The 26,448-nt window shown below is 39.1% G+C and overlaps 1 protein-coding gene across 1 annotated transcript in view; it reads left to right on the top strand.

Moving 5' to 3' along the window:
• The window catches only part of LOC139700361 (xanthine dehydrogenase/oxidase-like), a 55,797-nt gene that overhangs the window by 25,325 nt on the left and 4,024 nt on the right, over positions 1 to 26,448 (top strand). Inside the window, exons 16-25 of the mRNA XM_071599000.1 lie at positions 8,938 to 9,071; positions 9,726 to 9,900; positions 10,834 to 11,025; positions 13,127 to 13,272; positions 13,368 to 13,545; positions 15,139 to 15,267; positions 15,435 to 15,562; positions 15,974 to 16,088; positions 16,650 to 16,904; positions 17,620 to 17,787. Of these exons, the coding sequence (XP_071455101.1) occupies positions 8,938 to 9,071; positions 9,726 to 9,900; positions 10,834 to 11,025; positions 13,127 to 13,272; positions 13,368 to 13,545; positions 15,139 to 15,267; positions 15,435 to 15,562; positions 15,974 to 16,088; positions 16,650 to 16,904; positions 17,620 to 17,787 (1,620 nt within the window). The remainder of the gene's footprint in view (positions 1 to 8,937; positions 9,072 to 9,725; positions 9,901 to 10,833; positions 11,026 to 13,126; positions 13,273 to 13,367; positions 13,546 to 15,138; positions 15,268 to 15,434; positions 15,563 to 15,973; positions 16,089 to 16,649; positions 16,905 to 17,619; positions 17,788 to 26,448) is intronic.

Raw genomic sequence — 26,448 nt, 5'->3', positions numbered from 1 at the left:
TTCAGAGTTTAAGAGGACGCCTCGGTAGCTTAAGTGGCTAAAGCACTCGACCGGATATTGAGGGATCTGGGTTCGAGTCCCAGTCAAGGCGAATGATTTTTACGCTCTGAAATTGTTGCATTAAAATGCACATTAGCGGATGACTCCGTTAAAAGTTACTGTTGCGGCATCTCCCGCAGTTTCTTTGGAATTTGTCAAAGGGAAAACACCATACGTGTTTAAAGTTGGCTTTAACCTCGTGGACAGTGGCGCCTCGCGCACGACTACGAATGCATGTGACATTGTATGTACGGTATTTCGTCATAACATCTAGTTCCTTTAAAAGCCCCAAAATTTCAGAGTTTAAGAGGACGCCTCGGTAGCTTAAGTGGCTAAAGCACTCGACCGGATATTGAGGGATCTGGGTTCGAGTCCCAGTCAAGGCGAATGATTTTTACGCTCTGAAATTGTTGCATTAAAATGCACATTAGCGGATGACTCCGTTAAAAGTTACTGTTGCGGCATCTCCCGCAGTTTCTTTGGAATTTGTCAAAGGGAAAACACCATACGTGTTTAAAGTTGGCTTTAACCTCGTGGACAGTGGCGCCTCGCGCACGACTACGAATGCATGTGACATTGTATGTACGGTATTTCGTCATAACATCTAGTTCCTTTAAAAGCCCCAAAATTTCAGAGTTTAAGAGGACGCCTCGGTAGCTTAAGTGGCTAAAGCACTCGACCGGATATTGAGGGATCTGGGTTCGAGTCCCAGTCAAGGCGAATGATTTTTACGCTCTGAAATTGTTGCATTAAAATGCACATTAGCGGATGACTCCGTTAAAAGTTACTGTTGCGGCATCTCCCGCAGTTTCTTTGGAATTTGTCAAAGGGAAAACACCATACGTGTTTAAAGTTGGCTTTAACCTCGTGGACAGTGGCGCCTCGCGCACGACTACGAATGCATGTGACATTGTATGTACGGTATTTCGTCATAACATCTAGTTCCTTTAAAAGCCCCAAAATTTCAGAGTTTAAGAGGACGCCTCGGTAGCTTAAGTGGCTAAAGCACTCGACCGGATATTGAGGGATCTGGGTTCGAGTCCCAGTCAAGGCGAATGATTTTTACGCTCTGAAATTGTTGCATTAAAATGCACATTAGCGGATGACTCCGTTAAAAGTTACTGTTGCGGCATCTCCCGCAGTTTCTTTGGAATTTGTCAAAGGGAAAACACCATACGTGTTTAAAGTTGGCTTTAACCTCGTGGACAGTGGCGCCTCGCGCACGACTACGAATGCATGTGACATTGTATGTACGGTATTTCGTCATAACATCTAGTTCCTTTAAAAGCCCCAAAATTTCAGAGTTTAAGAGGACGCCTCGGTAGCTTAAGTGGCTAAAGCACTCGACCGGATATTGAGGGATCTGGGTTCGAGTCCCAGTCAAGGCGAATGATTTTTACGCTCTGAAATTGTTGCATTAAAATGCACATTAGCGGATGACTCCGTTAAAAGTTACTGTTGCGGCATCTCCCGCAGTTTCTTTGGAATTTGTCAAAGGGAAAACACCATACGTGTTTAAAGTTGGCTTTAACCTCGTGGACAGTGGCGCCTCGCGCACGACTACGAATGCATGTGACATTGTATGTACGGTATTTCGTCATAACATCTAGTTCCTTTAAAAGCCCCAAAATTTCAGAGTTTAAGAGGACGCCTCGGTAGCTTAAGTGGCTAAAGCACTCGACCGGATATTGAGGGATCTGGGTTCGAGTCCCAGTCAAGGCGAATGATTTTTACGCTCTGAAATTGTTGCATTAAAATGCACATTAGCGGATGACTCCGTTAAAAGTTACTGTTGCGGCATCTCCCGCAGTTTCTTTGGAATTTGTCAAAGGGAAAACACCATACGTGTTTAAAGTTGGCTTTAACCTCGTGGACAGTGGCGCCTCGCGCACGACTACGAATGCATGTGACATTGTATGTACGGTATTTCGTCATAACATCTAGTTCCTTTAAAAGCCCCAAAATTTCAGAGTTTAAGAGGACGCCTCGGTAGCTTAAGTGGCTAAAGCACTCGACCGGATATTGAGGGATCTGGGTTCGAGTCCCAGTCAAGGCGAATGATTTTTACGCTCTGAAATTGTTGCATTAAAATGCACATTAGCGGATGACTCCGTTAAAAGTTACTGTTGCGGCATCTCCCGCAGTTTCTTTGGAATTTGTCAAAGGGAAAACACCATACGTGTTTAAAGTTGGCTTTAACCTCGTGGACAGTGGCGCCTCGCGCACGACTACGAATGCATGTGACATTGTATGTACGGTATTTCGTCATAACATCTAGTTCCTTTAAAAGCCCCAAAATTTCAGAGTTTAAGAGGACGCCTCGGTAGCTTAAGTGGCTAAAGCACTCGACCGGATATTGAGGGATCTGGGTTCGAGTCCCAGTCAAGGCGAATGATTTTTACGCTCTGAAATTGTTGCATTAAAATGCACATTAGCGGATGACTCCGTTAAAAGTTACTGTTGCGGCATCTCCCGCAGTTTCTTTGGAATTTGTCAAAGGGAAAACACCATACGTGTTTAAAGTTGGCTTTAACCTCGTGGACAGTGGCGCCTCGCGCACGACTACGAATGCATGTGACATTGTATGTACGGTATTTCGTCATAACATCTAGTTCCTTTAAAAGCCCCAAAATTTCAGAGTTTAAGAGGACGCCTCGGTAGCTTAAGTGGCTAAAGCACTCGACCGGATATTGAGGGATCTGGGTTCGAGTCCCAGTCAAGGCGAATGATTTTTACGCTCTGAAATTGTTGCATTAAAATGCACATTAGCGGATGACTCCGTTAAAAGTTACTGTTGCGGCATCTCCCGCAGTTTCTTTGGAATTTGTCAAAGGGAAAACACCATACGTGTTTAAAGTTGGCTTTAACCTCGTGGACAGTGGCGCCTCGCGCACGACTACGAATGCATGTGACATTGTATGTACGGTATTTCGTCATAACATCTAGTTCCTTTAAAAGCCCCAAAATTTCAGAGTTTAAGAGGACGCCTCGGTAGCTTAAGTGGCTAAAGCACTCGACCGGATATTGAGGGATCTGGGTTCGAGTCCCAGTCAAGGCGAATGATTTTTACGCTCTGAAATTGTTGCATTAAAATGCACATTAGCGGATGACTCCGTTAAAAGTTACTGTTGCGGCATCTCCCGCAGTTTCTTTGGAATTTGTCAAAGGGAAAACACCATACGTGTTTAAAGTTGGCTTTAACCTCGTGGACAGTGGCGCCTCGCGCACGACTACGAATGCATGTGACATTGTATGTACGGTATTTCGTCATAACATCTAGTTCCTTTAAAAGCCCCAAAATTTCAGAGTTTAAGAGGACGCCTCGGTAGCTTAAGTGGCTAAAGCACTCGACCGGATATTGAGGGATCTGGGTTCGAGTCCCAGTCAAGGCGAATGATTTTTACGCTCTGAAATTGTTGCATTAAAATGCACATTAGCGGATGACTCCGTTAAAAGTTACTGTTGCGGCATCTCCCGCAGTTTCTTTGGAATTTGTCAAAGGGAAAACACCATACGTGTTTAAAGTTGGCTTTAACCTCGTGGACAGTGGCGCCTCGCGCACGACTACGAATGCATGTGACATTGTATGTACGGTATTTCGTCATAACATCTAGTTCCTTTAAAAGCCCCAAAATTTCAGAGTTTAAGAGGACGCCTCGGTAGCTTAAGTGGCTAAAGCACTCGACCGGATATTGAGGGATCTGGGTTCGAGTCCCAGTCAAGGCGAATGATTTTTACGCTCTGAAATTGTTGCATTAAAATGCACATTAGCGGATGACTCCGTTAAAAGTTACTGTTGCGGCATCTCCCGCAGTTTCTTTGGAATTTGTCAAAGGGAAAACACCATACGTGTTTAAAGTTGGCTTTAACCTCGTGGACAGTGGCGCCTCGCGCACGACTACGAATGCATGTGACATTGTATGTACGGTATTTCGTCATAACATCTAGTTCCTTTAAAAGCCCCAAAATTTCAGAGTTTAAGAGGACGCCTCGGTAGCTTAAGTGGCTAAAGCACTCGACCGGATATTGAGGGATCTGGGTTCGAGTCCCAGTCAAGGCGAATGATTTTTACGCTCTGAAATTGTTGCATTAAAATGCACATTAGCGGATGACTCCGTTAAAAGTTACTGTTGCGGCATCTCCCGCAGTTTCTTTGGAATTTGTCAAAGGGAAAACACCATACGTGTTTAAAGTTGGCTTTAACCTCGTGGACAGTGGCGCCTCGCGCACGACTACGAATGCATGTGACATTGTATGTACGGTATTTCGTCATAACATCTAGTTCCTTTAAAAGCCCCAAAATTTCAGAGTTTAAGAGGACGCCTCGGTAGCTTAAGTGGCTAAAGCACTCGACCGGATATTGAGGGATCTGGGTTCGAGTCCCAGTCAAGGCGAATGATTTTTACGCTCTGAAATTGTTGCATTAAAATGCACATTAGCGGATGACTCCGTTAAAAGTTACTGTTGCGGCATCTCCCGCAGTTTCTTTGGAATTTGTCAAAGGGAAAACACCATACGTGTTTAAAGTTGGCTTTAACCTCGTGGACAGTGGCGCCTCGCGCACGACTACGAATGCATGTGACATTGTATGTACGGTATTTCGTCATAACATCTAGTTCCTTTAAAAGCCCCAAAATTTCAGAGTTTAAGAGGACGCCTCGGTAGCTTAAGTGGCTAAAGCACTCGACCGGATATTGAGGGATCTGGGTTCGAGTCCCAGTCAAGGCGAATGATTTTTACGCTCTGAAATTGTTGCATTAAAATGCACATTAGCGGATGACTCCGTTAAAAGTTACTGTTGCGGCATCTCCCGCAGTTTCTTTGGAATTTGTCAAAGGGAAAACACCATACGTGTTTAAAGTTGGCTTTAACCTCGTGGACAGTGGCGCCTCGCGCACGACTACGAATGCATGTGACATTGTATGTACGGTATTTCGTCATAACATCTAGTTCCTTTAAAAGCCCCAAAATTTCAGAGTTTAAGAGGACGCCTCGGTAGCTTAAGTGGCTAAAGCACTCGACCGGATATTGAGGGATCTGGGTTCGAGTCCCAGTCAAGGCGAATGATTTTTACGCTCTGAAATTGTTGCATTAAAATGCACATTAGCGGATGACTCCGTTAAAAGTTACTGTTGCGGCATCTCCCGCAGTTTCTTTGGAATTTGTCAAAGGGAAAACACCATACGTGTTTAAAGTTGGCTTTAACCTCGTGGACAGTGGCGCCTCGCGCACGACTACGAATGCATGTGACATTGTATGTACGGTATTTCGTCATAACATCTAGTTCCTTTAAAAGCCCCAAAATTTCAGAGTTTAAGAGGACGCCTCGGTAGCTTAAGTGGCTAAAGCACTCGACCGGATATTGAGGGATCTGGGTTCGAGTCCCAGTCAAGGCGAATGATTTTTACGCTCTGAAATTGTTGCATTAAAATGCACATTAGCGGATGACTCCGTTAAAAGTTACTGTTGCGGCATCTCCCGCAGTTTCTTTGGAATTTGTCAAAGGGAAAACACCATACGTGTTTAAAGTTGGCTTTAACCTCGTGGACAGTGGCGCCTCGCGCACGACTACGAATGCATGTGACATTGTATGTACGGTATTTCGTCATAACATCTAGTTCCTTTAAAAGCCCCAAAATTTCAGAGTTTAAGAGGACGCCTCGGTAGCTTAAGTGGCTAAAGCACTCGACCGGATATTGAGGGATCTGGGTTCGAGTCCCAGTCAAGGCGAATGATTTTTACGCTCTGAAATTGTTGCATTAAAATGCACATTAGCGGATGACTCCGTTAAAAGTTACTGTTGCGGCATCTCCCGCAGTTTCTTTGGAATTTGTCAAAGGGAAAACACCATACGTGTTTAAAGTTGGCTTTAACCTCGTGGACAGTGGCGCCTCGCGCACGACTACGAATGCATGTGACATTGTATGTACGGTATTTCGTCATAACATCTAGTTCCTTTAAAAGCCCCAAAATTTCAGAGTTTAAGAGGACGCCTCGGTAGCTTAAGTGGCTAAAGCACTCGACCGGATATTGAGGGATCTGGGTTCGAGTCCCAGTCAAGGCGAATGATTTTTACGCTCTGAAATTGTTGCATTAAAATGCACATTAGCGGATGACTCCGTTAAAAGTTACTGTTGCGGCATCTCCCGCAGTTTCTTTGGAATTTGTCAAAGGGAAAACACCATACGTGTTTAAAGTTGGCTTTAACCTCGTGGACAGTGGCGCCTCGCGCACGACTACGAATGCATGTGACATTGTATGTACGGTATTTCGTCATAACATCTAGTTCCTTTAAAAGCCCCAAAATTTCAGAGTTTAAGAGGACGCCTCGGTAGCTTAAGTGGCTAAAGCACTCGACCGGATATTGAGGGATCTGGGTTCGAGTCCCAGTCAAGGCGAATGATTTTTACGCTCTGAAATTGTTGCATTAAAATGCACATTAGCGGATGACTCCGTTAAAAGTTACTGTTGCGGCATCTCCCGCAGTTTCTTTGGAATTTGTCAAAGGGAAAACACCATACGTGTTTAAAGTTGGCTTTAACCTCGTGGACAGTGGCGCCTCGCGCACGACTACGAATGCATGTGACATTGTATGTACGGTATTTCGTCATAACATCTAGTTCCTTTAAAAGCCCCAAAATTTCAGAGTTTAAGAGGACGCCTCGGTAGCTTAAGTGGCTAAAGCACTCGACCGGATATTGAGGGATCTGGGTTCGAGTCCCAGTCAAGGCGAATGATTTTTACGCTCTGAAATTGTTGCATTAAAATGCACATTAGCGGATGACTCCGTTAAAAGTTACTGTTGCGGCATCTCCCGCAGTTTCTTTGGAATTTGTCAAAGGGAAAACACCATACGTGTTTAAAGTTGGCTTTAACCTCGTGGACAGTGGCGCCTCGCGCACGACTACGAATGCATGTGACATTGTATGTACGGTATTTCGTCATAACATCTAGTTCCTTTAAAAGCCCCAAAATTTCAGAGTTTAAGAGGACGCCTCGGTAGCTTAAGTGGCTAAAGCACTCGACCGGATATTGAGGGATCTGGGTTCGAGTCCCAGTCAAGGCGAATGATTTTTACGCTCTGAAATTGTTGCATTAAAATGCCTACCTCATTAAGATGAAACTGATTTCATTTGTTCAAATAAAGCTGTTGAAAAATAATATGTCTCTGACCTCTTTGAATAGATATCACTTCCACCATGTTACACCTGAAACTGTTAAGTTTATGACTTTATTTTGTATTTATATTTGGGAATATTGTAATCTATATCCCATTGACATGTCTTATACATTTGTCATGTTTTATGAGTACTTTACACTGTCTGATGGATAAATAAATATGTTATTATTATTCCATAAAAAGAGCTCTGAGTGTATCTCCTTATTAAGTGTGTAGACATGCATTAAAATAAAGTCACTTTATTTCAGCCTAGCTCCTATCCAAGCACTAATATGATAAAATCTTGTAAAGTAGTGAAGCCAGTACCAGTAGTGAAGCTAGTGTACCAGTAGTGAAGCCAGTGTAATAAGCATGGAATACTAATGGAGTTTATGATTGTTACCTCTTATTATGTTTGTACTCATTATCAATAAGAATTGAACTTAGGATTTAGGAGATATTTAATTAATTTAAACATAGCTAGGGGTCACATTTAGATTGTTTATAACAGTTGTTTTGTTGTTGAGCCAATGTTTTTAAATTACTGAAACATTCTGTATGTCACTCAATGTCAATTAAATGCTATTCAAATTGGTCCATGTCTAATTTGTATGCCTATACATGGGCAGACAATTTGACTAATTTTTTTTCTGCCATACTTTTAAGCATTTGGCTCCATCCAACTAGCCGACATTTTATTGTGTGATGCAAAAATTACTTAGGTAGATGCTTTGAAATAACAGTATGAGTTGTATTGTATCAATGCTTTAATGATGGAATCACATTGCAATTGTAATGGCTCATTTTCATAATAGATTAAAGGTTAAATTAGAAGTAAAGCCTGTGAGCATAAACACTGTAACAAAGCAAGCATGTGGTGGGTTTTGCTCTGCACAGCTTTTCATAAATAGGGAAATTCAACTAACAGTGGATCTGATATTCAGTGTCACACCAAAAGTTTGATAAAATGAATAAATGTTCTTGTTGTGAGTTGAAAATTGTATTCCCAGAAGAGTAAGGACTGTTTTGAACTAGAGGCCATATGTCGTTACTCTTGTATATCCATTGTGCAAGGATATCATGTGATAAGAACCATGGTAACCTTGCTTCCCCACTGCTGGGCATGACACCTACCCCTTTGGGTGTAGTCCTGTAGTTACCAGGGCTCATTCTTAACATTTTTTTCTATTGTATTTTATTGAGATACATTATTGAGCTGGTTTCTTCTTGCCGTCCTGGATTAGGAAAATTGCATTGGAAAAAATAAACAAAGAATATGCCACAAAATGTATTTGATGTTAATTTAAGCACAGTATGTCATGAAAACAATTTTACTTCAAATATAAAAATGTCATTTTTACTTAACTTCTTCCACTAAATCATACTTTTCCATCCTGGATGGGTCAAATGATGATTCAAAACATTGTGTGTAACCCTCTGATATTTGTGACACCCTGGGTGTAGGCTTCTTTTTCCACGCCTTTCCGCTCTAATCTGGTCCTGAAGTTGGGGGAGGGTGCTGTTTATGAAGTCAATGATATTACTATTGATGAATGAGCACAACACATCTTCTTCACCTCTATGCAAGAAACCTCCATGAAATGGAATCATGCATAGCTTTTTAATTGCTTTTATCAAGTGCTATTGTTTCATTGGTACTCAACATGTTTTTTATCCTTCATGACAATTTAAAGGATTTACATATGCAGTAAATTGACCCCTATCCTTTTGCTTTGCAGAAGTTTATATCAGAGGTAGTAGGTATGCCTGCAAGCCATATAGTGTGTCGTGTGAAGAGACTGGGGGGTGGATTTGGTGGGAAGGAAACGAGATCTGCAATTGTGGCACTCCCAGTGGCCATTGCAGCAATCAAGTGAGTGTAAAAGCTATGAATATATTCATAAATGCTGACATTTAGTATAAAAGAAGCCAGATATATGTAAATGATTGCATAAGAAACTTTTCAAACAGTCATTAGTTACAAGACTAATTAGATAGGTGAGGTGCACCTCTTAGAAATTCAATGAGTTTGGCATTGGCATTATAGTTATGGATTAGTTTCTTTCCGTGTTCCATGTTTGGTTTCTCTGAATGATCTAATATTTAGAAAATCATACCACTAGGGTGCATCATTCTGATTTGAATCCATTACTATCTCATCAGAAACCAGACTTAATTACATACCATAACCCTTTGCTTTGCTTTGCGTGTTCAAAGTTTCATTGGTTTTAAGTTTTATATAGTTGAATTTTATTGAAGCTAATTCCTACTTAAAAAAATAATTACTGCTATTAGTTACCCGACTTCTTACGTCATAATAGTTTTAGGAGGTATTATGCCTAATATATACAATTAAAGGCATATATGACTATATGTTTGAATTGTCATTGTTGAATGCCCAAGTGTGTGCAGTGTAAGCACCCTCATTATGCAGTCTCAATTTATTTCTTACTTTCTCCATCACATTTGCATCAGGGTGATAAAATCTGACGAAACATGTTTTGATCATTATTGGTTTGTTTTTCAGACTCAATCGACCAGTAAGATGTATGCTGGACAGAGATGAGGACATGATAGCTACTGGAGGAAGGAATCCCTTTCATGGAAAATACAAAATTGGTTTCTCTAAAGAAGGAAAAATATTAGCCTATCAGCTTGAAGTGTACAACAATGCAGGCTACACCATCGAGCTGTCATGCTCGGTAAGTTTATTATTTCCCTGGAGCATTTCTATCATTTTGAGGTGCTATTTTGTAATACGAGGTCGCTCCCAAAATAAGTAGAATTAATCTGGGGAAAACATTCATCACAGATCAAAGTACAAGTTGCTAAAATTCTTCCTAAGAGCATCTTTATCCATAGAAACACCTATGCCAGTACCTCCACCAGTTGTTGTATGCTTCCTGTACGGCATCAACAAGACCCTCATTCTGGCACCTCGTCATGGCCTCTTTGACATAATCTAGTGGTCCAAAATGGTGCTCAAAGTGGTTTTACTTGGGTCGTACTGAAAGACCCATGTCTCGTCACCAGTAAACACCTATTCTAAAAAATTCAGGTAACTTTCACTGTGGTTCAAGAGGCCCAAGGCAAGATTGTCACACAAGTAATCTTGGGGACCATGGGGACCACCTTGGCACACCTTTCTCAAGGATAAATCTTCTGTAAATGCAATGCACTCTGGTTTTCTGGATATTGCACTCTTATGCTAATATTCTGACATTTGGAGGTCAATCAGAATTGAACATGTATCTCACTTTTTGTGCATTTTCATATCACTTTGTTGTTGATGGATGTCCAGGGCATTCTTCATCGTCATTGGAGTCAAAAAATCATTCTACTTATATTTTGGGCATACCCTGTATTTGTTCTGGATTATTAAAAAATCCACATTTGATCCAAGGGAGTGTAGTAGTCTATTGGGCACTGACCAACAACTTGTTCTCAAGTTGTGTAATTTTTGGCCTGGAAAGGCCACCTACACTGATGAGTGAAATTCTCATGCCATGGGTTTAGTATTATGTGAACTCTACCCTCCCCTTTCAAACCAACTTTTGGATTTTTAATTGTAATTAATGAATTAATAAATGAAAATTAGTGAATTTTTATTGTATATGTTTTGATTTTTCATTCAGGTGTTAGAACGAGCCCTACTTCACTCCCTGAATAGTTATAATATTCCCAACATAAAATGTGAAGGTGTTAGTTGTAAGACAAATCTTCCAACAAACACAGCATTCCGTGGATTTGGGACACCCCAAGCAGTGTTTATTGTTGAAAATGCAATAATGGATATGTCTGCAATTTTGGGAGTAGATCCTGCTATGGTAAGTATAAGAACTTATATATTTGATTAAATATTTGTGGCGATCATTTTATAATTTCAAAATTTTAGGAAAATGTCATAAATGGTAAGTTTCAAGCATATTATGGAGTTTGGCCATTCTTTGCAATATTGAAATTTGAGGTAAGCTGTGAAAATAAAAATGATTAAAAAGTTTAAATAGATATCCACAAAAGCTTGTTGAGGATTATCTAAAGTAAAACAAAAAACATATAATTTCAAAGATAATGACATGAAATATTTTAATTTTAGAAAGGCACAACTGCGATTGTTTGTCATAAAATATATATGTTGGCATGCTGTTCAATTGGATAGCATTATGTAACGATAACATGCGCTTGGGAATCATATCCCCATGAGTTGCATTTATCCCTTGGGAAATAGTTTTAAAATGAAACATGGAAGTGTAACATTCCAAGAAGAAAATTAATAGTCATTGCAAAGAAAATCATAGCAAAAAATTAAAATTTACTTCCAAATGCATTTCATTCAATCTATCATACCTTTTTATATGCCATTAAACTAATATTCAAGTAGGCTGGTGAACAATCTCACTGGATAACCATAAGTTCAGTACTGCATAGATTCAATTCTCACTTCTGGTAAATCTAATGTAAGTTTAGACCCTATAAAACCTAATGAATATCTAAATATGACGTATTTAGGTCTAGGATCATAGGGCCTTCCACAATCGTATGAAATTAACTAAGAAAGTTATTAAAATGAAATTTTCGATTGCCTCTTCATGAATTTCATTTTTTTGATAACTGAATTAAAAAAATCACCTTTTAGCTATGGTATATGTAGGTATATTCATTTCAAGAAAACATTCCTTAAGCATAGCGAGGAATATTCTGTAACATTCATATTGATGAATGACTTGTTGAGGGAAAATGGATTAAAATAAAACCTCTTAGAATCCATTTCATATCTAAAGTAATACTTCTGAAATGGAATGGAAAGAGTGGCAATGCTAACAATAAGTTATTCCATAGCATGGTTCCAATTCTTAATGACAATCATACAGGATAATTTCTCTTGACCAGAAATTGTGGTTACACTCTAATTCCTACATGGCACTCTAATTTGATGTGTGCATAGAAGCCTTTATGAACACAGTTGTGGATTTTGTTATACCAGATGCCAATTTTTTTAACAAAAAGAATGATAAAATCTGGCTTCAAAGAGTGAAAATGTGAGCATTTAAGTTAAACAGAAAATTCATAATTTGAATTTTTAATTGAAATGCATCAGTTTTTGCCCTAAAGATTTGTAGGAGTAAAATTCAATTTAATATTTTATTCCTTGTTTGCACATTTCTTTCGTAGCCCTTTTCATGAGTTGATGGTCTTTAAGCCTATGTGTTGGCCACTAGCACCAACTCATATCCTCTGATTGTAGGCCTACCACAGTGCCTTTCACCCCTGTGGTATTCTTTCCATCTTACTCCCTTTATTTTATGAATTTACTCTTCATTTGGGTTTCACTTTGTTCATTTGGAATGAGTTGCTGGCCTCTGTCATGAACTTTTCATTTTGAAATCAGTGCCCCTATTTTAAGTTTATGTGATCCTTCTTTTATCTAATCAATGTTTATTTCAATAACATGGTGGTCCATTGGCTCATATGCAGCTAACATGTGAAGGGATTGTCACAAAGCCCGAAAAATCATCACATTTTTAAAAGCAAATTTTTCACATATCTATTCTCTTTTTATAGTTTCAAGCTAAAATTGTCTAATCCACATTTCTAGGTAGTGAGTTTGCTTGAGAGCATCTTCATATGCTCTTAAATATTACACCCAGACTCATATGTCCTGGTATAACTGTAATTGCAGGTTGAAGAGGTTATAAATGTGATCACTCCCTAACCCAACCTGTCATTGTTAGCAACACCAAGTTAAAGGTTAATTTTTGAAAGGACCTCATGGACTCAATTGCTGAAAAGTGTTTTCCGGGTTGCTTTTATAGAGGGTTAAAGAATACCTACTATTAAGAATGACAATAAATTAAGTTTTGACTGAAATGTTTTTAAAATTGAGTACTCATGTGTTAATTTGGAATAAATATTCCTTCACAACTTCAGATTAGAGAAAAGAATTTGTATGAAGAAGGAGACACAACTCATTACAACCATGTGCTAGAGCATTGCACATTGAAGCGTTGCTGGAATGAGTGTTTAAAGAGATCAGAATACAATCAGAGAAGGCAAGAGGTTAATGACTTCAACAGGTAAGTAAATTATGGCTTGCACTGAATTATTTTTAAGGTAATTAGTTAACCTTTTGCCATGGCTTTCATGTTACATAGTTAAATTTATAATTCAGACAGCACAGATGGCGAAAAAGAGGCCTTTGTATCCTGCCTACAATGTTTGGAATTTCTTTCACCGTTTCATTCATAAATCAGACAGGTGCTCTAGTCATGGTTTATACAGATGGATCTGTTTTGTTGACACATGGAGGGACAGAGATGGGACAAGGTCTTCATACCAAGATGGTCCAGGTAAGTTCCACCAATGTGTCAGTTTGACAAAAGTGAAATTTTCATGAAGATAACTAAATCTATATACATTTACTTCTTCCCTATGGTATTACTTCTTATAAAATAAGCATTTCTAAAACGTTCCATGTACTATTTGCATGTAAAAAATGGCATAGTGGCCATCTCCTGTTTCTGGTATGACTATATGCTGAAAAGTATCTTAAACTATTTAAAAATTATTTTTTCTTTATACTCTACAAACTGCAATTTTTTCTTTATATCCTACATACTGATTTTTCATGAAATCCCATTCAAACAAGCAAGTTATGTTGCCACACCCTAAAACCCTAAAAAATCTCCCACACCATTGATCTGTGAATGTCCAGTTTTCTATATTTAATAAATGTTTGGTTTACATATTTTGTAGAAATTTAAAAATATAAGATATAGATATGCTATGATATGATCATATACATAGTATATATGCATAATGCATATATACTAAGAATATGTAAAAGTGAGTTTAATTTACCATGTCACCTCCAAAGATTAAATCACATGAGAACTAACCATTATAAATTTAAGAAATACCCTTTCGTTAAAGTTATGGGAAATGCAGACAGATATGTAAAATTTTGCAAAACTAGCTTGGTGATTGGGGATTTGAGGTTTGGTTACATAGAATAACCGTTGAATAGAGAGGACAGCAAAAATGTATTAAAGTTATCAATTTGAAATTAAGAGAGGTACAGATAAAAGTTAGGTCACTGAAATCCTCCATTCTTTCCTATGCAATGCCAACACCCCTCTGTCTTGGTAAATGTTTTTCATTCCATTTCATTTGTCCCCCATACTTATCCTAGGGTCCTACTTGTGGATGTTTCCTTATATATTCCCTTCTATAAATGTCCAATCAAATCAAGTTGTTCTGCCTTAAATCGTGCCCAATCCATGTAGTTCTTTTTTCTTTATTGGACACTGTTTCAACTTTTCCACTTCTCTTTCGTACACTCATTTTGATTTCTGACTTAACCTGTGGATTTGATCTTCAGCAGGTACTTCTCACACCAGGTTTAAATGCTTCTATTCTTCCCTGGTCTGCTTATCCAATGATCCCAAGTTTCTAACCCATCAAAAGCTACACTCCTCATGAGCATTTTGCGTGTTTCTTCCTTGTCTGTTTTTGATTTTGTAACCTCTGAGTACATGTGCTTAATTTAAGATTTATCCTTCCCTTAACTACTATAACTCCTTATTGCATCATAAAATAGATTAATTCCTGGTATTTGAAAATTTGAATGGCCAAGTTCTGTGACCTCAAACTTTTATCACAAACCTTCAATGTAGTGACCCCTCGATACTTTTGTTAATGAGTGTATACTGTATTTGGTACATATTAAGATATACCTCCTGAGCTGTAACCAAGATGAGAAGTAGGTACATATATCAATGCACCTTCTGTGTTTGCAGCTCATCAATTTGAGGAATCCCCTGTGTCCATGAAAGTATCTCCATGAATAAAATCCCTTCTAACCTTTTCCAAAAACTGCATTTTCCATTTTTAGTAGATATGATGTATGGCAAGATTTGGAATCCTTTCAACTCTTATTTAAGGTGGCCAGCAGAGTCTTAGAAATCCCGGAGGACATTATATACATATCAGAGACAGCTACAGACAAGGTACCCAATGGTCCACCAACTGCTGCCAGTACTGGATCTGATCTTAATGGGATGGCTGTAATGGTGAGTTTTGGTTTGATTCTGATGTTTAAAATGAGTTTTGCTGTCAATGGATTATCGTATAAGTATTTTAAGGTATTTTTAACTCCATCGTGTACCCGGAAAATTTTTCACACAGCTGAATGTTTAGAATAATATTTTTCTATTTCTTAATTTTTCTCTTTTATTAGTATGCTTGCCAAACCATTAAGGAGAGACTGAAACCATATAGAACTGCTGATCCAAAAGGCAGCTGGCAGGATTGGGTCAATGCGGCATACTATGATCGAGTTAGCTTATCAGCTACATCATTCTATAAGTATGTAAAACCTGTTATTGTAAACTGTGAGCTCAGAGTACGGTCAGAAAATAGCTTGGCCAAGATGTTCTTTATTACAATGGATTAATCTCGTATATGAATGGAGTTTTTTGATGTAATAACAAAATTGTCCGTGACAATTAGATGAACTTAACCAGCAAAATATATCACTCATTGCATTGTGGATGCCTCGGGTGGCTCATGCACTTCTGAGATCTTGAGAAGCATTTTGTCATGTTTTTCAGGGTCTGGCTCACTTAATACTTACGGTAAGTGCATGCTTCTGGAAGAACTCAAACCCCTATTCTTTATCAGGTGGTCATGTTACTTATCACATCAACTCAAAAGGCAAAATTGAAGCCATTATTTATTCTTAGTTCAAGAATTTATGTTAAATTTCTTCTGATGCAGGACACCTGATGTTGGGTATGATTGGGAAACCCATTCTGGAAAGCCTTACAACTATTTCACTTATGGTGTTGCTTGCTCTGAAGTTGAAATAGATTGTCTGACAGGAGACCACCAAGTAAGTTCATGTAAAGTGAAAATTATGTGAACATAACCAGTAGCATGCAACTCTTAACCAACTATAAAATATATAAATAGAAAAAATTTAAATTATATCCAAGATTATTTCTGAACTTTTGAATCCAAATATTTATTATTTGAGTTTGCATGTGTGCATGTAAAATTAAATCTTTGAAAGCCTTTTTATTGATGAGCAAAGATCAAATATCCATGACGATACGATTGTTCATGAAAGATTAATTTCCATATGCATGATACGTAGGGAGTACTCAAAAGACTATCAATCTGAACTCAGAAAAGTTTGTGATTCAAAGATTTGCACCTTAATAGACTTACATGCAGTAACTGAATTGTGTTTTGAAATTAACTCATGTGGTGCAATCATTTTACTAGCCCTATAGAAACGATTTCATGTACTCTTCTTTTTGAAATTAATATTGAAAAGTGAGTAAAAATATCTAGAATGTTTTAATTGGTTTATTGTTTGTATAATATGTGTACTCATATTTCTTTACTGTAAAAAAGAAATTTCATTGTCATGCAAGTGTCATTTTTGAAGGTTCTCCGCACGGACATAGTCATGGATCTCGGGGAGAGTCTCAACCCTGCGATTGACATAGGCCAAGTGGAGGGGGCTTTTATACAGGGTTATGGGCTTTTCACCATGGAGGAGCTGACTTACTCACCAAAGGGTATCCTATACTCTCGAGGGCCTGGTGCATACAAGATCCCTGGATTTGCAGATATTCCAGCCAAATTCGATGTTGCCTTACTAAGGGGAGCCCCAAACCCCCGTGCTGTCTATTCATCCAAGGTAACTTCTGGTTGCAAAGCCACTTTTAAGCCATCATCAAATGCTAATACAAAAACTGTGTTTTTTAATGTAACATATATTGCCTAACCAAGAAATTAATTTTGAAATGAATGAGAGCGACATTTTCAAATTCAAGTACATATTCATGTTTTTCATTCATTCTCATCTGGTCATTTCTTTTGTTCACAATTATCCTTAAGTGGGGCAGAAAGAGGAGTTCTTTCATTTCTGAATGGCTACTGTAATGGTGAACTCAATTTTAATCTTGTTTAATCAGTGATGGGTCGCAGTAGTCCAGTGGGTAGAGCGTTGGACTGCTGACCAGAGGGTCCCGGGTTCGATTCCCGGGTAAGGCACTCTGGGCACCTGCAGCTCCACCCAAGCTAAAGTGATTTTTCGGGTACCAGGTCTTCCTGGGAAACCATAACCGGCACAGGGAAAGGAACTGGCCCCCCTACCCTGATGTGTGAATTTTCACACGCCGTATAGGGCTTAGTACTGGGTGAACTCTACCATCACCTACTAAAATGACCTTCGGGTTGATAACGGTGTTTTTGGTTTTTTTTAATCAGTGAATTCACCTATAGGGATAATTTACTAATAAATTTTGGAATATAATCTTTTATTATTGCATAACCACAGAACAACTTAATGATATCTCATCTCCATCAGAAGTTCACAGTTTTAATTAAAATTTTCTATTCTTGTCACACAGGCAGTTGGTGAGCCACCACTTGCCCTGGCCATGTCTGTGTTCTTTGCCATCAAAGATGCCATAAGCTTTGCAAGGAGTGAAGTTGGTTTGACGGGGCCATTCCGAATGGATTCCCCTGCCACTGCAGCTCGTATTCGCATGGCTTGCCAGGATCATTTTACAAAAAAGGTATTGTTTTTGTGTGTCCATGAATCAATGCTACTTAATTTATGCCATTTTGTTTGCACTTGAAGCATGACATGGCGGTCTATTGGGTAGGTTTTTCAGCTAAGCATTAAGTAGGTTTTGATCCAAGTTGCTATCCTGGACACCTCAATTTTCACTCATTCTTCTGCGAAGATAGCAAAAAAGTGTGTGATTTTTTTGGACTCCAGATCTTCTGGGGAAATCATAGGCAGGGCAGGGAAGGAAATGAGCCAACTGTTCTAATTTGTTGATTTTGCATGAATCATGGCTTGGTATGTGGTTACTTCTACTCACACCTATAAAGACAGCCTTTTAGTTATTCATTGTTGCTTTGTATGTATTTGGAGATATCAAGAAAGGCATACTCATTTGAGTTGCAGTAGCCTAATGGATCGATTGCTTGGTTGATACTGACCGAAGGATCCCAGGTTCAAATATGTTGAATGCCTATTGCCAAGCTTAATTTTCCTGATTTTATTGGAAAAAAATCTATCTGAAGAGCACATGGAATGAAGTTATAAGGATTGAAAATAAGGTTCACATTTTTGGCATGCCAAATATATACGAGTATATATATATATATATATATATATATATATATATATATATATATATATATATATATATATATATATATATATATATATATATATATATATATATAATGGGCTGACACAACATAACACAAATAGAAAAGAATAGACACATATAAAAGAACACTTACACGGTAAATTGTTCGAGCTTTCGGCCCTCTCAGGGGCCTTCTTCAAGAGAGACTGAAAATATGCTATGGATAAGGAGAGGGGAAAGAGTTATGGGCGTGGAGGGGAGGTGTGGAGGGGAGGTGTGGAGGGAATGCTGGGAGGGAAATTAAATATGGCGGTTAAGGGTGGGAATTTTGAAGGAACGGAAGGATAGTATGTAGGCGGATTCACGAGTTCTCACCTCTATGTTGGTAGCTGAATCAGGTAGGGATTCTAGGATGCTGAGGGAAAAACACTGGTCGAATGAAAGGTTGTGGGAATTAGCGTGTGAAGGGATAGGAAGAGAAGAGAGTGAGGCAGAATTACAGGAGTACCGGTGATTATTCATTCGGATGGATAAGGGGGTAATGCATTCACCTATGTAGAAGGAAGTGCAATGTTTGCATGATAAAAGATAAATAATATTTTTTGAGAGGCAATTAGCGTGGGAACGAGGTGGGGGGGCTATGAGGGGATGTAGGGAGAGGGGAGTAGGCATAATAAGAGGACAGGTTTTACATCGGGGGCGGTTGCAAGTTGGGGAAATATTGGGAAATTTGTCACGGGGGGGCGCCAAAGGGTTGGTGGATCTCAGAAGGTTTTTGAGATTGGCGGGTCGTCTGTATGCGATAGATGGGCATTGGGGTAGTAAGGATGAGGTCGCGTCATTGTCATGTAAAATTGGGAACAGTTCTTTAAGGAGGGTTTTCAGTCTGTGTGATCCGGGGTAATAGGTGGTGCAAAGGTTGAGTCCTGCGTCAGATGTGGGCTTGCTATTGTGTGGTGTGTGTGGTCGGGTGGAACGGTGGATTTTATTTCGTAGCAACTTTTCTGGGTAACCGCGTTTGAGGAGTGCAAGGTGTAGATTGGCAAGGTATTTGTTGAGAGTGGCTGTGGTGTTGCAAATTCGGTGTCCGCGGATAGAGAGAGAGTTAGGAATCGAGCGTTTCGTGTGTTGAGGATGACAGCTTGTGTAGTGTAGGTATTGCTGATGGTTAGTGGCTTTGATGTGTACTGAAGTAGTGAATTTGTTGTTTTGAAGTAAGATGTCTGTGTCAAGAAAGGTGATGGTGGAGTCTGAAATGGAAGAGGTGAATTTAACCGTGAAAGATGAATTTAAGGCGGATAAGAAGTTGTTGAGAGAGTCAGAGCCATGTGTCCAGAGAATAAAAATATCGTCTATGTAGCGGACCCAGAAAAGAGGTTGAAGGGGTTGCTGTGACAGGAAGGTCTCTTCGAGATGGCCCATGAAGAGATTGGCGTATGATGTGAGAACTCGTGAATCCGCCTACATACTATCCTTCCGTTCCTTCAAAATTCCCACCCTTAACCACCATATTTAATTTCCCTCCCAGCATTCCCTCCACACCTCCCCTCCACCCCTCCCCTCCACACCTCCCCTCCACACCTCCCCTCCACGCCCATAACTCTTTCCCCTCTCCTGATCCATAGCATATTTTCAGTCTCTCTTGAAGAAGGCCCCTGAGAGGGCCGAAAGCTCGAACAATTTACCGTGTAAGTGTTCTTTTATATGTGTCTATTCTTTTCTATTTGTGTTATGTTGTGTCAGCCCATTATTGTGCCGCTCGTATGAGTTTTTCCGGACAATCGTTATATATATATATATATATATATATATATATATATATATATATATATATATATATATATATATATATATATATATATATATACACATACACATACATACATACATACATATATATATATATATGCATACATACATACATACATACATACATACATACATACATACATACATACATACATACATACATACATACATACATACATACATATATATATATATATATATATATATATATATATACATACATACATACATACATACATACATACATACAACATACATACATACATACATACGAGGGTCATCCGGAAAGTAGTACCCGTTCGTGCCGCATGAAGTGCTGACGACGCGAGTAGCCGCTGGACGAGGTCAGATAGCTTCAGTGGCTTGTCTGCCTTCTCTGAGCCAAGTTGCGTGACGCTAGCATTGCCTGTGTTGTTTCTGTGATTGTTTACAATGTTTAAAAAAATTGAGAACGCCGCCAGTTGTGAAGTGAGGGCAGTGATTAAATTCCTCAATGCAAGAAACGTTCGCCCATGTGATATTCATCGCCAATTAAAGGAGGTGTATGGAGACAATGTAATGGACGAGTCGTCTGTTCGGCGGTGGTGTCGCAACTTCAACATGGGGAGGGGGAACACACACGACGATGAGCGTTCGGGAAGACCGTCTGTCATTACAGACCAACTGGTGAGCTCAGTTGACGAATTCGTGAGGAACGATCGGCGCGTCACAATTGATGACATCTGTGAGCATTTTCCCAATGTTTCTCGAACAATTGTTCATGAAATTGTTAAACACCATCTGCATTATGCAAAAATTTGTGCAAGATGGGTCCCTCGCGTATCTCAATGAGCTGGCGGCGAAGGACTATGCAGCAGGAATACAGAAACTTGTCACACGTTATGACAAATGCCTTAATTTGCTTGGAGATTATGTTGAGAAGTAGTTTAAAGTATCCTCTTTCAAATAAAATTTTTTATGTTTGTTAATATTTACTTTTGTGTCTTTATTTCACGAACGGGTACTACTTTCCGGATGACCCTCGTACATATATATATATATATATATATATATATATATATATATATATATATATATATATATATATATATATATATATATATATATATATATATATATATATATAAATTTCTTCGAAATAAACGCTCTCCGGCGATGCACAAATATATTAAAACACAGATGTAGATTTTTAAAATATAAAAACACAAAGAAATGACACTCACAAATGTAGTTTTGACGTTTCGACGGCTCGACCGTCTTCATTCTATTTTTTTTTAATCTACATTTGTGTTTATATATATAGGGTACGGAAACATAACTTCTTTCTTTTAAACCCACAACGATTGCAAAAAAAGGAAGTTATGTTGCCGCACCCTGCATATACTTAAACTGCGCTAAACGTACACTGCATATACTTAAACTTACACTTAAGCACAACAGTAGACGACTAGTTCAGTTCATTGGCAACCCTTTAATCCGGGGTTGTGATTGCCTGAGGTTTGTGGTCGTCACTCTTTCTTTTAGTGAATTCAAACTCTGTAATTCGTTCCCTTATAGCTGCTATATCATTCTGTATCCTTCCTGTTACACTGTTCCATTCTACAAGTTCCCCTGTTACCCACAACTAGAATGTGTGGCAGCGTGTGATTCAACACCAGGTTTTAAAAAGTTTTGGCCCAATTCTAAACTAGCATTAAATATGGATGCTAGCAAATATGGAGAAGGAGATGGAAAGTACAACCGCAAGATAGAGGAGTGTCCAGGTAGCGGAGATGTCTTTTCTCGTCCTGATGATTCTTTTAACAAGTAGCAATGTGAAACACAACATTAGACGTCAAATATTCAATTGTTTCTGGCTCAACCTTGTGGAAATTCATGTTAATGAAATTAAGAATACAAAGTAACTTTCCACTGTTCTTTATTAGCGTTGAAACCGGTTGTACGCTAATAAAGAACAGTGGAAAGTTACTTTGTATTCTTAATTTCATTAATTAGACGTCAAGTTCAGTTTATCGGCAACCATCTTGATACTCAATCGACGTTCAGATTCAATAATTGTCGAACACGAGTCATATTGTTGTCGGTTCTGCTGGTTGTACGGCCGCCCAGAGCGTTGTTCGTCGTGAACCTCTTCCCGGCCCTCCTTAAAGGCCTTTTACCACCTCGAAACTTGTAAATAGGACAGATCAAAGCCTCACAAATTATTTTATTAATCTCTTCAAGAGATTTTGTCAGTTAGCACTAAACTTAATAATCGCGTAACGTTGCTCGATCGTCGATTCCATTTTTTCGTGACTCGGTCTGCGCGCAGAGGTCTACAGTAACTGACGTCCTGCCGCTTCCACAGCTTGGAGAGCACTGAGACCGGTATTGCAGCTGAGCTTACCCCCCCCCCCCACCTACTCCAAGTAATTTGATCCCTCTCCGACCAATAGGAGTGGCGTGGAAAATATCATTGCATTACTTATGGAACGCACCCTGTATATATGCAATAACCATTGGAAGGGTAAGAAATTGAGCGATAAACTGGGGAAGGGTAAGCGAAGTTGAAATAAGGAGGGGTGGTAGCGAGTGTGCCAAAGGGTGGGAAATGGGAAGGATTTGGGGGTGAATAGGGTGGGGTCCTCTGTGTTTCCCATATGTCGCCCGATTGTGTTGTCTTGCCCTATTCCATGGTCGTGAAAGATAAAAATTCCAGGGGAATAGACCAAGTAAGTCTTCCTTCATTAACCCCTTTTTGGACAGAAACGTTTCGAACGAGGACGCAGCTCCTCCCAAAATCCACCGATATCAATGACTTTGGAGACTTTGCAAATAGATTAAATTCAACACTGCCAAGTGAGACCAATGAAAGAGGTTCTACTCTTTCCCGCATATGAAGAAATTCAGGATGCATACACGGTCATTTTGTGTTCCCCCCCTGCCTCCAGTGGGAATGGTGTTTTTCCGCCCTCCCCTTCCTCCACCATCTCCTTGGAAATTCCCCCCTTTGCTAATTCAGCCAATGACTTTCCCGAGGGCGTGGACGAGAGCACTGAGTCCTCGTCTAAGTCATAGAGGCCTAGATTCGCGGAGAGGGGAGGCCGGGGGAGGGGATATATGGGCTGCCTGGGCATCCATCCAACATCCCGGAACACCACACTGGATGTCAAACGCTTAAACTGTAAGGATATTTCTAGCCCTGAATTTAAGGAAATCCAGAGCAGCGATTAGACTACGGACTGTCTCAATTGAATTGACAAATTACTTAGTCCTATGGGGTTGGGGATATGTTCCAGAATTAATAATCGGTCAACCGGGTTAGGGTTGGTTTACGATGGACCCAGGAACTGCGTCCAGCTGCACTTGTAAGCCCTGACTAACACAACACTCAATTCATAATTTCAGTATTACCTGTATATATAACAATAAGTCCTTTTTTAGCTTTGCCTGCTTTCTACTTTTTATATAAAATTCCAATCAGTTCTCTGTCTTTGCCTCGAAAAACATTGTCCAACCCGTATCTAATGTCACACCCTAATTGGTCTTCAATATCATGGTATTTTATCACACCAAAGGGCGTTGAGGTGGTACTTTTGAAAAACTATGAGCATGATACCTATTATTATTTTTGGAAAACTCTTGAGGTACTCTTCTTTTCATTCTGAATATAGCTGATAAATCGGAGAAGAATTGTGAGACTGATTCTGTTCTCATGCATAGATTGCTTTCAAATCAATTGATGTTTTATTGGATTATGTAGAAAACTCCCGCCAAAGCATGCAAGCCAAAAACTAAATATTTATGTAACTTTTATCGTATAAATATCATCACAAACTGACGACTGCAGACTAAAATATTTGCGGTACAAACGCTTGAACGAGCGACGTGATGTTTCTTCGGTGATTGTACGAATTGAGCCTTTAATTGTTCCTTGTTCGAAATAAGATTAATATTGATGACCGCATCTGTTTGAATATCCAAAATATCAAATTAAACTCTTTAAAAAATGTAAACATTGTAAGAGCATGGGTGAGTGCAAAGGTTAAAACTTTTGCCCTTCACGGTGGCACTGAGTATCCTCCATTTTCAATGAACATGTCGAAATAGATACAACAGATGAGAATTCATGCTTTCAATTTTGGCAACTATTCAAATTTGAAAGGTATTTTCAGCGTATCAATTTATGTATAAACGCTACAACTAAATTGCAGCACCTTCTTGTATAATACAAGTGAGAAATGGTTCATAAGTAGAGATATTAGTAGAAGATAGGACAGTAAAAAGTCACTTTTGCTAGAAATCAATAGCATACTCTTATGCTCTAACTATCAGGAAGTCGTAGAGAAAAGATAACTAATGACTTTAAAAGGAAATAGGGTGGGTCTTGGTTCCGAAACCTGGTATATGAGTCAAGAGGAAGATGAGGATAGATTGGAGACTAATGAGATATGAGAATAGAGATGGATCGGGAAAATAAGTTGGACCCAGAGAAAGACTAACAACTAACTAAGGGAGAAGAGAGGATGTTGTAGATTGAAATCCAAAGAAGGCAGCTTCATTGGGTGGAGAAGATATTGGGAGGGAATGGGATGTTGAGTGTCGTACTTGAAGGAATAAAGTTAAGTTCTAGAGTAAGGTTTTTGCATATTATGAAAGCTGGTAGGAAGAACTGGCGTAAAAAATTATGAAGGGTAAAAAAGAGGGAGTCCACGTGTTACGTTGTGTATAAAAATAGTTGTTGGGGATCACCCTAAAACTACCAATTATCGGTAAATTACGTTTGAGTTGAATTTGACAATGTACACCATATGTTCGTACATAGTAGAATGTATCCATTATCCCTAGGTGGACAACTTGAGGTGAAAGGAAGAAAAGATTAAATGGGCACCGGGCATGTCATTTAATTAATTATATATTCTATTTAATATGTCTCATATTATTTTACAATCGCAGTCTCAAAAAACTAGGGGTTGTACGGTGAACTCCTATGCTCCTGGCTGTGCTTTATTAAAGAGTGAAAAACAAAGGGATTTATTTGAGTATAAATGAAATTAGAAAAAATAATCACATCATCAAAAATATAATGTAAATATTTACAATTGTACGTGAATGATAAACCTATTTCTCATATCCAATATGGCGCCCAGACCACGTCTTTAAATTGCCGAAGGAATTGACTCGGCGTTCCCTCGTTGACTTCTCATCCCTCCGCCTGTTTTCGTGTCGCTCCGCGTCATTCTCGAGTAATGAGGAGCATTGAGATACGTAGATTCCGTCTCATGGCGAGGAATAGAATATTCCAGAGTTACTAGGGCCACAAAATGATGTATCAATGGTGTATATTTGACATATTTGCGGGATAACTGACCAAGAATTCACCTAGTGCGGTTTATAATTATCCTTGTGCTATGTATCTTTATGCTATGATATGCGAATAACAAATGTTCACCGTCTGAAAATATATTTGCCGTAGCCTCTTTATGTAAGTAATGGTCCCCTGAAACATAGAGGAAGACAAAAATGGAACGCCGTATTTTTATTTTTCTAATTTTTTCATATATATCTATTAACTTATATTATTGAATGTTCGTTTATTGCGAGGCGTTTTTTCAAATAATTTTTTAAAGTTCTAAGGAGATGTTGGAGCCGTTTTAGCCATAAATCCAAGAGATAATACAACAAAATATTGCCGGACAGTTTGATGTGATGAAGAATGTGTTCCTCCTGAGAACCCGATGATCGTGGTTCGAGTCCTAGCCCTGACACGTGTGCCATGCAAAATATGGTGGGCCGACCTAAGGAAAGAGAGAAGGTTTATCACTATCGCAGGCAGCGCGCCGCGGTACATCAGAGGAGTCTGACAGACCGAAAGAGAAATTTAAAGAGATGAGAGAGCGTGATTACAAACCAAAGTTTTCGGAAACGATCTATAGTTTCTCGGTTTGAGTTTTCCTGTTATTTTCCGCTTGGTTGATGCCTCCGTCGATCACTTATTTTTTCCTACTTGAGAAAGTTGTCGGTGTAAGTCAAGAAGTATCGAGCTATACACCCTGAGGAAGACGCGAAAAAGAAATCTCTAAGGATTCCCTAGCAGTAAATACTCGCCGCAAGAGCTTCAATGATGAAAATAAAGCAAAATCAATAATGAAAATGTGACTGGATAAGCGATCTAAGAGAAAAGGGAGGCTGGAGAGAAATCAGGTGTCCAGAATCATCCACTTTATTCAACGTGATGGGTGCAACGGCGGATCAAACGCATATTTTCTGATCTGGAAGACTTTT

This window comes from Hetaerina americana, unplaced genomic scaffold (genome assembly GCF_022747635.1).
Source record: "Hetaerina americana unplaced genomic scaffold, ioHetAmer1.1.p SCAF_10, whole genome shotgun sequence".
In the NCBI taxonomy this organism is placed as follows: domain Eukaryota; kingdom Metazoa; phylum Arthropoda; class Insecta; order Odonata; family Calopterygidae; genus Hetaerina; species Hetaerina americana.
This window is presented reverse-complemented; position numbering and strand designations above follow the sequence as displayed.